The 15,960-nt window shown below is 33.5% G+C and overlaps 1 protein-coding gene across 1 annotated transcript; it reads left to right on the top strand.

Annotated features, from left to right (window-relative positions):
* Positions 1-1,015: 1,015 nt before the first annotated feature.
* On the top strand, positions 1,016-5,190 carry LOC133326139 (uncharacterized). Its single transcript, XM_061534819.1, has 4 exons — positions 1,016-2,886; positions 2,934-3,523; positions 3,677-4,392; positions 5,065-5,190. The coding sequence occupies exons 1-4, from the start codon at positions 1,016-1,018 to the stop codon at positions 5,188-5,190; spliced, it is 3,303 nt and encodes a 1,100-aa protein (XP_061390803.1).
* The last annotated feature ends 10,770 nt before the right edge of the window (positions 5,191-15,960 follow it).

The following is a 15,960-nucleotide window of genomic DNA, read 5'->3' as shown; positions in this document are numbered from 1 at the left end:
TATAGTTTCGGATCTCGCCACTGATCCTCAGAAGGTAAACAAGGTAATAATTTTAAGTATGAACCCATATCGCTGACTTAACACGTCAAAGCAATAAGTCCATATTTTACAATTTAACAGGAGAGAAAAGCGATAAATTCGTCTTAGCGCCTTTACTCATTACTACATTTATTTAATATTAGCATAATCCACAACTACGATTTAGTCATGATGGGTTGTCCCTCCTGGGTCTATGTATGCTGTCAGGCTCGAAGATGGACTTTATAAATACCAAACCCCCATATAATAAATTTTCCGGTTTTGATCTTTTAAATATGAGAAGTTTATTATTTTGTCATCAGCTGTGCGTACATAACTAAGCAGGAAATACAAATAATAATTTACTTTATGAGGATTTATTTGACATATATGTAGGATGAGAAAATTTGGTATGCTCTTGTATCACACTCATACTTAAGGTTAGTTCGAACGACGACGCGAAACTGTAAAGACGTGCTTCGGCAAAACATCATTTTAATCATTTCATTTATTCATCATACATTTATTTTTATCTAAATTACTTTATTTTATAAATAAACATAAAACCTGAATTAAAATAAATAAAACTATTTTGTTCAAATTAATAAAAACCATAAATTTGGGGGCTCAACCGGGATAAAAAAAAAGAAAGAAAAAAGACGTTACTTACGGAGAAAAACGAAGGAAGTGATTTTGTATAGACATGAGAAAAATGGATGTCTTATTGTAAAGTGGATAAACGATTGAAAAAGTAAATTTACAAGTAATTTGAAGATAGAATGAATTAAACGACGAATGAACCAAACAACTATGTATGTGTATGAATAAATGAAAACGACGTGACGACGACGAACATTGAAAATAGGAGAAACGTAACGGTTAGTTTCTTCATACGAAAAAATAGACGAACTGAGAAGAGAATATAAAAGACAATTTTAAGAGAAAACAACGACGCGCTAACGCTAACGAAGTAAAAACAAACATAATAACCGTCGAAATGGCTGCACTTGGTGATTTTGTTACAATTCGCAATAATTTGGCTGTTGCCAAACGAGCTGTTGTTGTTGCTTTGCACATGTTTGTGTATGGTTGCGAAGGGGATCGTGGAAACAGAGGACGTCTGAGAGTGTTTGAAGGGTTTGAATACGACGAAACGACGGACGAGTATAAGGAGAAGGCAGAATATGTTCGACAGAATTTGAACGCAGGAGATCTGGTGTCAATTTGCAACATGTTGGGAATTGCATACGACGTTAACGATTTGTTCCCACACATTTTCGCGAATTTGAAAAAAGGTTGCTTGTTAAGTTCTTCGAACATAGACGATGATTATCAAACCGATGATGAGGATGTCTCTGAAACGAGTGAAACAAAGGATCGAACAATGGTACCAAAGCCGAATAACGACAACAATGTATGTGTTGCTGACGATAATGAAGATGCTCTAGGATATGATGAAGTTTATGTGGGCGCAGAAAACTATGCTACAAACGAGTGTAAACAGAAAACGAGAGCAATGTTGGACAGAGAAGTAAATTCGATCAAAAAGGCAGACGAAAATGTAAACAAAAATGAAACTAATGAGTATAGAATGACGCAATATGCAACGAATCTTAACGTACCAAGATTTACTATGAATTTTCGTGATATTGAGGAATCAATTAGACCTTTTGATGGCAGTGGAGTTTTATCCATTAGATCCTGGATTCAAGAATTTGAGGAAACAGCTGTCATAATGGGCTGGGATGATTTCCAAAAGTACATCTTTGGGAAAAAATCACTAAAAGGTCTGGCTAAACTTTTTGTGTCGAGTGAACGAGGTATTACATCGTGGCAAAAACTTAAGGAATCCCTCATAGACGAGTTTGGAACTGACTTGAATAGCGCACAACTACATCGACTACTGGCTGAACGTAAAATTAACAAAGACGAGAATGTTCACGAATACTTTTTGAACATGAAAGAGCTTGCTTCGCGTGGACTAGTTGAAGACAGTGCTTTAATACAATACGTAATAGATGGTATACGAGATTCAACTTCAAATAAAACGATTCTTTACGGTGCAACAAGTTTGAAAGAGTTTAAAGCAAAACTTAAATGTTACGAGAATATGTGGATGAAGTACAGAAACTCAAGTGAAGCAAAACAGAACACAGTCAACTCTAACAAGCAAACTGTTAAGAATTCCAAACAAGATATGACATGTTTTAATTGTGGAGCAAAAGGGCACATGTCGAATGCCTGTAAAAACAAGACAAAAGGGCTCAAGTGTTTTAATTGTAACACTTTTGGTCATATTTCCAAAGACTGTCCGTCAAAACAAGAAGCTGCAAATGTACGCCGATTGGTATCTCATGATATAATGAAGAAAGAAATCAGATTTGGAGACCAAAGTTGGTCAGCACTATTCGATACTGGCAGTAAATTTAATGTTGTGTCCGAGAAGGTGTATAATATGTTGAATAGACCGAAGCTAAATAAAACGAATTTCCATCTAGTAGGATTTGGTATGAACTCGAAAGGAAATAAAGTTAAACCATCAGGAAATTTCAACTCCAAAATTATATTAGATAGCGAGGAATATAATTTGACATTCCATGTTGTTCCAAATACATGTTGCGACGTTGAAGTGATACTTGGAAATGATATTTGTAGACAAGCCAACATAACAATAACTCCAGATTGCCTGAAGATCAAGAAAATAGAGGACAAGGAACGGGAAAAAGAAGAAGAGGTACACAGTATAATGGTAATGGATGCTTGTGATGAAATAGAATTGGACATTGACGTATTTGCTGGAAAAGAAAGAATAAGGAAAGTGACGAATATGGTTCAAAGTATAAGCCTAACAAATGCAAGACAACCAACGTGGAGATGAAACTTATACTTAATGACGAAACGCCTATATTTTGCAGTCCCAGACGATTACCATTCCAAGAAAGGACTATAGTCGAAAACCAAATTGACAAATGGTTGGATGAAGGAATTATCGAACAGTCGGAATCAGAATTTTGCAGTCCAATAGTTTTGGTAAAGAAACGAGATTCGACGTCTAGATTGTGTATTGATTACCGAAGAATAAATAAGGTGATAGTAAAAGATCACTATCCGCTACCCTTAATCGAAGATCAGCTCGATCGTTTGCAAAACGCTGTTATATTCAGTACAATAGATCTACGAAATGGATTCTTTCACGTACCGGTCAATGAAGAGAGTAGAAAGTATACGTCGTTTGTGACTCACAATGGTCAGTACCAATTCCGAAAAGTTCCATTTGGTCTTTCTAATTCGCCGGCTGTGTTTCAACGTCACATAAATGCTATATTCCGAGAACTGAATAGAGAAGGTATCGCCTTACCATACGTTGATGACGTCATAATTCCCGCGAGTATTTACGATGAGGCTGTGGTTAACCTTCAACGAATTTTAGAGACTTGTAGAGACTATGGATTAGACATCAATCTCAAGAAGTGTAGTTTCCTTAAGAGAAGAATTCAATTTTTGGGTAACATCATAGAAGACAGGAAGATTTTCCCAGGTACAGAAAAAACGAAGGCTGTGATTAAATTTCCGCAACCGCAGAACCGGAAGCAACTTGAAAGTTTTTTGGGACTTGCCGGATATTTCAGAAAATTTATACCGAATTTCGCACTTATAGCGAAACCACTCAACGATCTGCGAAAAGAAAACGTAAAGTTCCAATTTGGTGATGAACAAAAATTAGCATTTGACAAACTTAAACAGTGCATGACTAATGAACCTGTACTACACATATTTAACGAGAAGTTTGAAACCGAAGTCCACACTGACGCATCGATCGATGGCTATGGCGCAGTGCTATTGCAAAAATCTCCAGACGACAACCTTTTACATCCCGTGTACTACATGAGTCGAAAAACCTCTGACGCTGAAAGAAAATATACAAGTTACGAACTTGAGGTGTTAGCTGTTATTGAGGCATTGAAAAGGTTTAGAGTTTATCTCATTGGTATTAAATTTAAATTAATGACGGATTGTAACGCATTTACGAAAACCCTGGATAAAAAGGATCTGTGTACGAGAGTCGCCAGATGGATTTTACTTTTGCAAGAATATGACTTTACTGTTGAACATCGCCCTGGCACACAGATGAGGCATGTAGATGCTCTCAGTCGACATCCGATCATGGTAATACACGACGATGGTTTAATAGAGCGAATAAAACGACTGCAGGAGATGGATGAAGATCTTGTCACAATTCGAGATATCTTGGAGGAAAAGCCGGATTATAAGGGTTATTTTGCCAAAAGTGGTATCCTTTACAAAATTGAAAACGACTGTGAACTCCTAGTTGTTCCAAAAGGGATGCAAAACGAGATAATAAAAAGGGCTCACGTAAGAGGACACTTTTCCATAAAGAAGACTAAAGAGTTGATAGATAAAGAATACTACATCCCGAAACTGGAAGATAAAATTCACAGACTTATAATGAATTGTGTTGCTTGCGTAATAACAAATCGAAAGCGTGGAAAACAGGAAGGAGAATTAAATCCCCTACCGAAAGGAGATATACCTCTGCATACTTACCACATTGACTATCTTGGACCATTGGTGACTACGAACAAGAATTATAACCATATATTTGCCGTGATTGATGCTTTTACGAAATTCTGTTGGCTGTACCTCACAAAGACGACGTCCGCTAAAGATGCAATATCGAGATTAGAACTACAAAGCACCACGTTTGGTAATCCACATCAAATCGTTTCCGATCGTGGCACAGCGTTTACTAGCGAAGATTTCAGAACTTACTGCGACGAGGAGAAAATAACTCATATTAAAATTACAACAGGATTACCTCGAGCGAACGGTCAAATAGAGAGACTCAACAGTGTGATCGTGTCCGTTTTGTCAAAGTTAAGTGTTGACGAACCAAGTAAATGGTATAAACATGTTGGAGATGTTCAAAGGATAATTAACTCAACACATCAAAGAAGTGTAGGACACACACCTTTCGAAATGCTGGTTGGAACACGAATGAGAACTAAACACGACGAAAAATTAAAGGAGCTTCTTGAACAAGAAATGCTTATGAGCTACGATGAACAGCGAGACCAGATACGCCAGTCAGCAAAATGCCAGATTTTAGCCGTGCAGAATGAAAACAAGAAATACTACGATAAGCGCAAATAATAAGCGCAAATCTCCACACAAATACGACGTTGACGATCTGGTAGCCATAAAACGAACCCAACTTGGAGGAGGTTTAAAACTAAAGCCGAAATACTTAGGTCCCTACAGAGTTGTGAAAGTTAAACCTAAGGACACGTACGATGTTGCGAAGGCATGTAGTAATGAAGGGCCGAAACTAACTACAACTTGCGCCGAATTCATGAAACCTTGGCCAAAAGAATACGATACTGGAGATGATTCTGAAGAGATTATCAACCCTAATGATTTGCAGGATGGCCGAGATGTAGGATGAGAAAATTTGGTATGCTCTTGTATCACACTCATACTTAAGGTTAGTTCGAACGACGACGCGAAACTGTAAAGACGTGCTTCGGCAAAACATCATTTTAATCATTTCATTTATTCATCATACATTTATTTTTATCTAAATTACTTTATTTTATAAATAAACATAAAACCTGAATTAAAATAAATAAAACTATTTTGTTCAAATTAATAAAAACCATATATATGAACAGGAATTGGCCAAGGTGTATTTAATAAGGTGTAAGTGACAATCATATGGTTTTAAAATTTTTCTTTACTGTATGTAAAGTAAATTGTCAAAAATATTTGTCAACGTTTCCTTTCGATTTCAATTATTGTCTTTTGTTTTCAATTATTATTTTTTTTATTAATAAAAGTGCAATAATAATGAATTTATAGGGACAGAATATTTGTTAATGCCCCAAGTGACGACAAGGAAGCGTGAGCATAAATCAGTTCTAAATCCAGCCGCTGATTTGTTCCACATATTTGCCGCAAGTACAACTTGGGTTCCAGATTGCAAATATACATACAGTGAGTGTAAAAAGTATTTTGCCTCAATAAAAATTTGAAAAAATTCCAATATATACGTCTGAAGCCAACAAACTAAAGATGTAAAATGACTTATGTATGATATGGTATATTTGTGGACATATTTAGATCGTATTTCTGCAAGAATCACAGCGAAAGACCTATTGGTCTCGAAGATATCGGCCGAAATATATAATAACCCAAAAATGTTTATCACAAAAAAGTATTTTGCTTTTTATTATAATTTTAGAAAAAATTGTTACATTGAACACGTTTGGTCTTTTTATACCCTTCACCACACTGTGGTACAGGGTATTATGTCTTTGTGCATATGTTTGTAACAGGCAAAAGGAAACGAGATAGACACATGGTTCCTTTTGAGAATATGCATAGAATCACTTTCTAAGTCGATTTATGCATGTCCGTCCGTCCGTCTGTCTGTCTGTGCATGTTAAATTGTAAACAAAGTACAGGTCGCATTTATGATCCGAATTGGATGAAATTTGGCATAGGTCACTTATTCGGCCCAAGGACGAACCCTATTGAAATTGGGAAAAATCGGTTCAGATTTAGATATAGCTCCCATATATATATTTTACCGATTTAATGTAAACGGTCCCTATATATCTTTCGATTTGCACGAAATTTGGTACAGCCTAATCATTTAGGTCTATAATGATGTATGCCAAGTTTCGAGAAAATCGGTCCAGATTTAGATATAGCTCCCATATATAGTTTCGTCCGATTTCATGTAAATGGTGCCCCAAAGTCCCTATATATCTTTCGATTTGTACGAAATTTGGCATAACGTACTGAATTGAGCCTAGAGTGATGTCTGCCAAGTTTCGAGAAAATTGGTCCAGATTTAGATATAGCTCCCATATATAGTTTCGTCCGATTTCATGTAAATGGTGCCCCAAAGTGCCTATATATCTTTCGATTTGCACGAAATTTGGCATAACGTACTGAATTAAGCCTAGAGTGATGTCTGTCAAGTTTCGAGAAAATCGGTCCAGATTTAGATATAGCTCCTATATATAGTTTCGTCCGATTTCATGTAAATGGTGCCCCAAAGTCCCTATATATCTTTCGATTTGCACGAAATTTGGCGTAACGTACTGAATTGAGCCTAGAATGATGTCTGCCAAGTTTCGTGAAAATCGGTTCTGATTTAGATATAGCTCCCATATATAGTTTCGTCCGATTTCATATAATTGGTGCACTAAAGTCCCTATATATCCTTCGATTTGCACGAAATTTGGCATAACGTACTGAATTGAGCCTAGAGTGATGTCTGCCAAGTTTCGAGAAAATCGGTCCAGATTTCTATATAGCTCCCATATATAGTTTCGTCCGATTTCATGTAAATGGTACACCAAGTCGCTATATATCTTTCGATTTGCACGAAATTTGGCATAACGTACTGAATTGAGCCTAGAGTTATGTCTGCCTTGTTTCGTGAAAATCGGTCCAGATTTAGATATAGCTCCCTTTTAATATAGATTTACTTTAAGTAATTGACGCACCAAGGAACCAATATGCTGATAGGAACAAAACGTTCTGAAATTAGTATAACCTAACCTGTGACAAGTTTTTTTGAAATCGCTTAATATTTGGATAGAGCTTCCATATATATTTTCGCCCGATTTCAAGTAAATTGTTAGTCAGTTTGACATCAATTTTTGCACAACTTACAAAATTGAGCATAGAATTACGCAGTTGCGTTTTCTAGAATTACAGACATAGCCCAACGGATGACCTATTTATATTTGCTTGAACTCGATTTACATACTTTATGGACAGATCTAGGTAGATGCACATTTACATAAATATCACATATTTTATTTCATTCAATTTCATGTTAATAATCCTGTTTAATATACCCATAGTGGTGAAGAGTATCATATAGTCGGCACCGTCCGACTTTACTACTTTCCTTACTGGTTATAGTTACAATTGCGGTTAACCACATACTATAAGCGATTTGACCACGATTCCATTACATCACGGCATTTTTTCGTGGGTATTTTCTCACATTTACATTCAATACACTCTCCATCAGTATTTCATTTAATATTTGGTATTTTCTCGTCCTAATCTTAAGATGAGAGTATTAAACATAGTCATTGCGGCTTCAAAACATCCCAAATGTGTTTAGAATAATAAAGAAGAGGTTTTGCCAAATATAACGCGAGGACAGAACCTTAAAAACTATAAAAACCAAAATCCGACAAACAAATTATTTAAAAAAATTCGCGAAACCCAATTTTTCTGACTTCGAAATTTGTATGGTCCAGTAATATTGATCTAGGAACCAATATATGCAATAGAAATACCAATAAGGGGGTCAGATTCAAAGATATGGACAGTTCTAAAACAATAGTAATAAACAACAATACATGAAGTTGGGAGAAAACATCATTATTCGTCAAATCCTATTGTCTTTTGAAAAACTGTGGTTGCTGGTGGCGAATACGCATTCTATATTTTATCTCCGATTAACACCATCAGTTGCGAATAAAATGCAGTAGGGAATAAACGGGTCGATGTATTCATTTTCGAAATAAGATGTATTTCTATTGCCAGAAAACCGTCCATATATTTGAATCTGACCACCTTATTGCTATTTTCATCGTATATTTTGGTTCCTAGATCAGTAAAAATGAACTATAAAGTTTTCGAAGTTAGAAAAATGGGGTTTCGCGATATTTTTTTAGATCATTTGTTTGTCGGACTTTGGTTTTAATATTTTTTAAGGTCCTGTCCTCGCAATATATTTTGTAAAACCTCCTTTTTATTATTCTTAACATATTTGGAATGTTTTGAAGCCGCGACGACTATATTTAATTCTCTGATTTTGAGATTAGGACGAGAAATTACCAAATATTAAATGAAATATTGCTGGAGAATGTATTGAACGTAAATATAAGAAAATACTCGCGAAAATATGCCGTGGTTTATTAGAATCGTTGCCAAATCACTTATAGTATGTCGTTACCCGCAATGGGTAACGACAAACGTGTCCTATATAAATTTTTTTTCTAAAATAATAATAAAAAGCAAAATACTTTTTTGTGATAAACATTTTTGGGTTGTTATATATTTCAGCCGATATCTTCGAGACCAATAGGTCTTTCGCTGTGATTCTTGCAGAAATACGATCTAAATATGTCCACAAACGTACTCAATCATATATAATTCATTTTACGTCTTTAGTTTGCTGGGGGCCCTTTATATAGGCCTTGATATGTCAAAATTGTTAACAAAGCGAAATACAAAACTCGAAGCAAATTAACGACCAAACTCCTTGGTCTTGAAAAATATGTCATTTATTTTTGTTTTGATTCAGAAAACATTTATAAACATAAATAAAGGTTTAGTCGTAAGTCACTCGAATTCGTTCGTTTGGAATTTTACAAAACAGGCTGTAAGTATTCTTATAAATGAAAAATATTTTTTTTGAAAATTTTCAAAATTGTAAATGTTTGTATAAATAAATGATTTTGGAATAGCAAGATACATCAAAAGTGCGCCTTGAATGTAATAATATTGGTCGCATAGGTTGTATGGAGATATAACAAGATTTGGACTATTTTTTTTTTTTTTTGTAGTGTTTGTATGTCCTCACATGAAATTTGAAAAGCAATATTATATAAAGAAGAAAAAGGTGTCATCGAACCAAATCTTTTTTTCGTTTCCAAAGTCTTGTTGTCGATTTCATGGTCTTCTTATAGATATCTCATCTCAATGGCCTACCGCTATGCCTTTCATTTTTGTTCTTTATTTCTAAATATATTTAAAATTTTTATCTAGATGAGGTTAAAAAAAACAACAAATTGCTATTATGACCAAGGCCAATATAAGGTCGGCCAGTAAGCACAGGTGAGTATAAAGTTTTTTGCCAAATCATATTTTGAAACCTATGGGAAATTACAAAAATCTTTTAAATTCCTTGAAACTGGGGTTTGCAAGGTTATAACTCGCGAAATATGAACATATTGCATATAATTTAAATTCATTTGTATAAAATGAAGTGTTCGTGTCAAAATCTTAAAATTTTGATAATAAATAATAAGTTTCGTGGAAAAAAATGGGTGAAAATGTGTTGAAGCCAACGATTTTTTTGTGTTCCTTCCTGATCTGTGGCTAAACTACAAAACGTACGCACATGTGATCAGTGACTAAGTGGCAGAATACCCCATGGACAATATGGTTCTAACATATGATTTTTCGACATAATCACTGCATCCACCGAAAATGGATGCTGACATTTTGAAGCCGTATTTTCGGTGTTTTTTAATTTTTCTTATAATTAGGACGCGCGTCCAGATAATGGACTAAGGTAATTATAGGATTGTAGAACTCGTGATTTTGCTTCGTTTAGTGTATATCTCATGAATGTGCTCATCGTAGCTTCTTTACAATTGGGTTCCAAAGACGAAAAAAAAATTTCCGAACGTCCCCACGCCTCTCTTTCCCACCCCTGCCGACCGAGGGGGCGACCTCCCCTTTCGTAGGGATCGCGTACACACCATAATCCGCATCATGGTGGAATGTGAGAAGGGAATGCTAGTGTAAAAAGGCAACACAAAATCACTATTCCAATGTAAACCTCTCAGTGCAAAAAGTAAGAATTGTTTCTGTACTGATTCGATTTAATCGGAGTACATTGCATATTGAGGATCCGATACAACAGAACCATATTCTAATATAGGTCTAACAAGAGACGTGTATAGCTGTTTTGTTATATAAGGATCTGAGAATTCTTTGGCCCACCGTTTTATAAAACTTAATACACCATAGGCTTTATTTACCATAGAAATAACATGATTGTTAAAGTTTAACTTTGGATCCATAAAAATACCAAGATCCACGAATGTTTCAACTGTTGATAAAAACGAACCGTTAATATCGTATTGCCTCATCAATGAAGAATTTCTAGAAAAACACATATGTTTACATTTGTTCAAATTTAAATCCATACAATTTAATCTGCACCACTGAAAAAGGTTATTTAAATCATTTTGGAGTAAAATGGATTGTTTCTCAGAATTATGGTTAATGAATAACTTGACATCATCTGCATACATTAACAATTTAGAATGTACTACAGAAGTTGGCAAATCATTTATAAACAATAGAAAAAGAACCGGCCCGAGGTGACTTCCTTGTGGAACACCTGAAGGTACGTTAATCGATTTTGAGAGACATCCTTCAAACAAAACTAGCTGTGATCTATTTTGTAAGTAAGATGATATCCATTTGACTAAGTTTATACTGAAACCCATATTATCTAATTTATATAATAAGAGTTCATGGTTAACCCTATCAAAAGCTTTACTAAAATCTGTATAAATGGTATCAGTTTGATTTCGCTGATTGGTTATGGTTGAAAGACCACTACGAAAGCCATGTTGATATGGACTTAAAATGGATTTAATTTTGTGAGAAATAACAGCAGTAATTAATTTTTCAAACAATTTTGGGATATCACTTAATTTTGCAATCACTTAACTTGTGCAACGGTACTATAAAAGATTTCTTCCATATAGTGGGAAAATAACCAAAATTTAAGGAATGATTAAATAGCAACGTAAGAGGCGTTAATAAAGTGTCAGAACAATATTTGAGAATTATGCTAGGTATACCATCTGGACCTGGAAGTTTAATTGGTTTTAGAGTATGTAAATTTTTAGCAACATCTTGACTTTGCAAAAAAGGCATATATATTTGATCTATTTTGGATAGCTCATAAGGATATGAGCTTATATTTGGACAAACTGCAGATGAATAAATAGAGACGAAAAAATTTGCAAAACATTCTGCTATTTCAGAGTTTTTTACAAACTCCTTATTTTTGCATTTCAAAATTGTGGGTTTTTAAGGAGACTTTTCTTTTTAAGTTAACAAACTCATAAAATAACTCGGATTAGTTTTAAAATTATTTTTGATCTTGTTGAGGTAATTATTATACAATCTACGGGACTCTATGGTATATTTGGACCTAGCAACAGAATAATTAGCGTAGTCTATAGATGAGCCTGACTTCTTATATTTTCGAAAAAAGTTTATTTTTTACATTTTTTATACTTAACTCACGCGAAATCCATGAATATCTGTCAGAATTTTTAATTCTAATAGTTGGAACACATTCAGAAATAAATTTATTTAGAGTATTCTAAAATGTATCTATTATAAATTCAAAATCGGAGAGATTCTTACATTGACATGCAGTTGTCCAGTTTACAGATGAAATAAGAGAATTAAGCTTTCGAAAATTTGCTTTTTTATAGTTAAGAATATTTTTAAATGAGTCACATGAACTTTCGTTAATTGTAGAATTATGGCTCATGGTTATATATAATGTTGGATGATGATTATCTTCTGGAGTACATATAGCAGGAATTCGAATTAATTAAAAAAATTGTGTAAAATTTACAAATACTAGATCAAGGATTCTATCATTACAATTTAAAATATTATTTATTTGAAGGAGATTAATTTCACAAAATCGATTAACAATATCAAATGTATATTGGTTTACATTTGCTTCAGATGTCAACGGCGTTAAACTTTCTGAGTCTGGCAATGAGAGCCACTTTACAGATGGCATATTAAAATCACCAAGAACTAGAATTCTATCGGAATCATTCATAATATTAATAATTGAGTTTAGTGCTGCTAAATGCTGATTATAAATATCAAGATGTGATGAAGGAGGTATATATGAGCACGTAACGAATAGTTTAAATTTACCCAATTCAATTGATATGCAGATAAATTCTATGTCAGAAAAACAATTTAATTTAATTAAATTAGTGGAAAATTTGGTGCTTAAATTTTTATAAAAAATCTATTTGTTGAGTCTAAATTTAAGAAAGTCCATTCAAATTCCGTGGAACCCCGCTTTTTTTTAGTTTTTTTTACGTGACGGATCTAATGAACCCATCCATGTCCAATTCCTCCCAATAAAACGGCGGATATAGGTACCTTGAATGTGGGAACTGCAATATATTTGGTAATTTTTAAAGTCAAAACTCTTAACAGAGGAATCTACCGATATTTAACAATCATCTAAAAGAGTTTGTAGAAGAAATCGTCACGTGTTGTAGAAGATTTAGACCAAACCGTATTTTCTTAACTATACCAAAAAATTGAAAAAAACATTTTGTGGCAATTCAAAAATAAATTTATTTTATTTTCAGATATTTTCAAGCTTTTATTTGTTTTTCGCGACTATTAAACCGTATTTCAATGTGATTTGACTAGTATGCAATGTTTAACCATTTGTGAAGAAATTCGCGAATTACAACAAATAGGAATTAATTTAATTTATATTTGAAATACAAGATTTAAAACCGCTATAACTTTTGTGCGCAGCATCCGAATTTGTGAACGCGAACAGATTTTGAATCACCATATTTTCCTTACATAGGTATGTACCAAAAATCATGAATGGAATTTTAAAGGAATTTTGTAATTTCCCACATACATACAAAATTGTGTTAAACATCAAAACGAAAATATTAATATTTTGTCCATATTCAATTCTATTTTAATTTATATAGTCTTTTTACAGAACATTTGGAGTATTTCAAGAGTTTAACCCTACGGTCAATAACCGGGTACATTTGTACCAAGGTGTATTTAATAAGGTGTAAGTCACAATCATATGATTTCAAACTTTTTTCTTTATTGTTTGTAAAGCAAATTGTCAAAAACATTTTCAATATTACATTTTGATTTCAAAAATGGACTTTAAATTTAGTTTTTTTTTTTTTAATAATAAAAATTCAAGGAAACTACATTCATAGAGGCAACGGAAAGGAAACCTAGGTTCAGTTATAACCTCGTACGCCGATATTTAATGTTATGTGTGAAAATCTGTCCAGAAACCCCAGCTACTCATAAAATCGAGTAGATTATGTTAGCATATATTGGAATCGGCCCCTTGGTGCTTGTCACAATTCTCGGCGGAGGTAAAATACGCCTATGGAAAGATGTTATACGGTCAACACAATTTCCATGATATAGTCTTTGGCCGGGGATTTATGTCCTTCAAATTTCTTTAAGAAGACAAGATAGAAAAAATAGATTGTAATCCACAATATAAACAACATCACAAGGAGCCATGGGTTACATGTGGAAACTTAAAATTAATCGCGACCAGGTCTTAAACTTTATTTTTCACTGACCTAAAACTGCCAATAACCCAAGAATAGACAAATTCATTAATTATTCGTCAAAGAACAGTTCTTGACAAAAAAAAAAAAATAATAATAAATGTTTTTGTTTATTTTTGTCAAAAATTATTGTCAGCATGACAATTTAATTTCTATAACAACAATGTTGTTTTTGTAAAGTATTTGTTGTTGTATCTGATGCATACACCTTATTAAATACGCCATCCAAAGATAGCTGTGTAACTCATTAAAAATTTGGACTATCGTGGGGTTTTTTATTTTAAATTAGTCTATACGGATCTGATTTAGATGAAGGAACTCACAACTATATATACATTAAAATAATATATATTTAAATCCATGCTTAAATGATAATCTATCTAAAACAATCATAGTAAATTCGTTATAGCTTTCGAATGGGTTAAGCTTTTTTAGTTATTTTTTTATTGGGATCTTATTTAGGTGTTCCTCAACCGCTCAACCCCTCTGTGGTCCTAGACAACATGGGGCCATCAGGGCGACTCGTGGAAGTCAGAAACTACCCAGGTTTTCCCTTGGTATACAGGGACAAAAACAATGATTATTGTCCGTAATTAATTATTCTTCATATTGGGCCTGAAACTTTTTCTTTAATCGAATTAGTCTGATTTATTACAATCTTAAATTGGCGTACATATATATCGTTTTAAAGTATTAAATAATGTTAAAAATGCACCAATCACAATTTCTAAACTCATAAAATGTGAATAATTGCCAATAATAATTGTTTTAGTCCCTGTATACCGAAGGAAAACCAAGGTAGTTTCTGATTTCCACGAGTCGCCCTGATGGCCCCATGTTGTCTAGGGCCACAAAATTTTGCAGAGGGGTTGAGGAACACCTAAAAAGGATCCCAATAAAAAATAACTAAAAAAGCTTAACCCATTTGAAAGCTATAACGAATTTACTATGACTGTTTTAGATAGATTATCATTTAAGCATGGATTTAAACATATATTGTTTTAATGTATATAAAATTTTGAGTTCCTACACCTATATCAGATGCGTATAGACTAATTTACAACAAAAAACCTCACGATAGTCCAATTATTTAAAGAGTTACAGAGCTATCTATGGTTGGGTAAAAATGTACCACGGTTATTGATCTACGTATACTTTTTTGGTTATTGACCGTGGGGTTAAAGAAGAATTTCAAGTAAATTATCCTACAAATTATAGATTGTGTTTTGGCTGTGTTTTTTATTTAAAGGCGAAACAATTAGTTCTCGCCTCGCAAAAAAAATTGACGTTAAACTTAAGTTTTTTTATGAATTCGCACACTGGTCGACCTTATATAGGCCTTGATTATGACATATAATGTTACCATCAGCTGGCTTGAAAAGGTTACCTTCTTAATATACCTTGCAATAAAGGTACAGTAAGAGCACTGCCTAAAATTCAACTAGGGAGTTCGACGTTATTCACCACAAAAGTAAAACACATGTATTTATATGAATGTTACCGAAATACGTCGACGTACGAATTTTCAAAGTTGAACAAATTCAACTATGACAGAATGCAGTTTTGGTTTTTTCTTTTGTTGAAAACAGAAACGAAACAAAAAGAAAATATGAAAATTTCAATAAGAATGTGAAATATTTGAATACATTGTATAATTTTTTAATTTTGTTTCGCGATTTTGTTTAGTTCGCTATCATATCTTCAAGCAAATAATACAAACCGCAAAACAAAATTGAAAATTTATTTAATT

Source organism: Musca vetustissima, unplaced genomic scaffold, assembly GCF_032173495.1.
Source record: "Musca vetustissima isolate MV318-11 ecotype Yass unplaced genomic scaffold, APGP_CSIRO_Mvet_v1 utg311, whole genome shotgun sequence".
Classification (NCBI taxonomy): Eukaryota; Metazoa; Arthropoda; class Insecta; order Diptera; family Muscidae; genus Musca; species Musca vetustissima.
The sequence above is the reverse complement of the archived record's forward strand: the minus strand, read 5'-3'. Positions and strand labels throughout refer to the sequence as shown.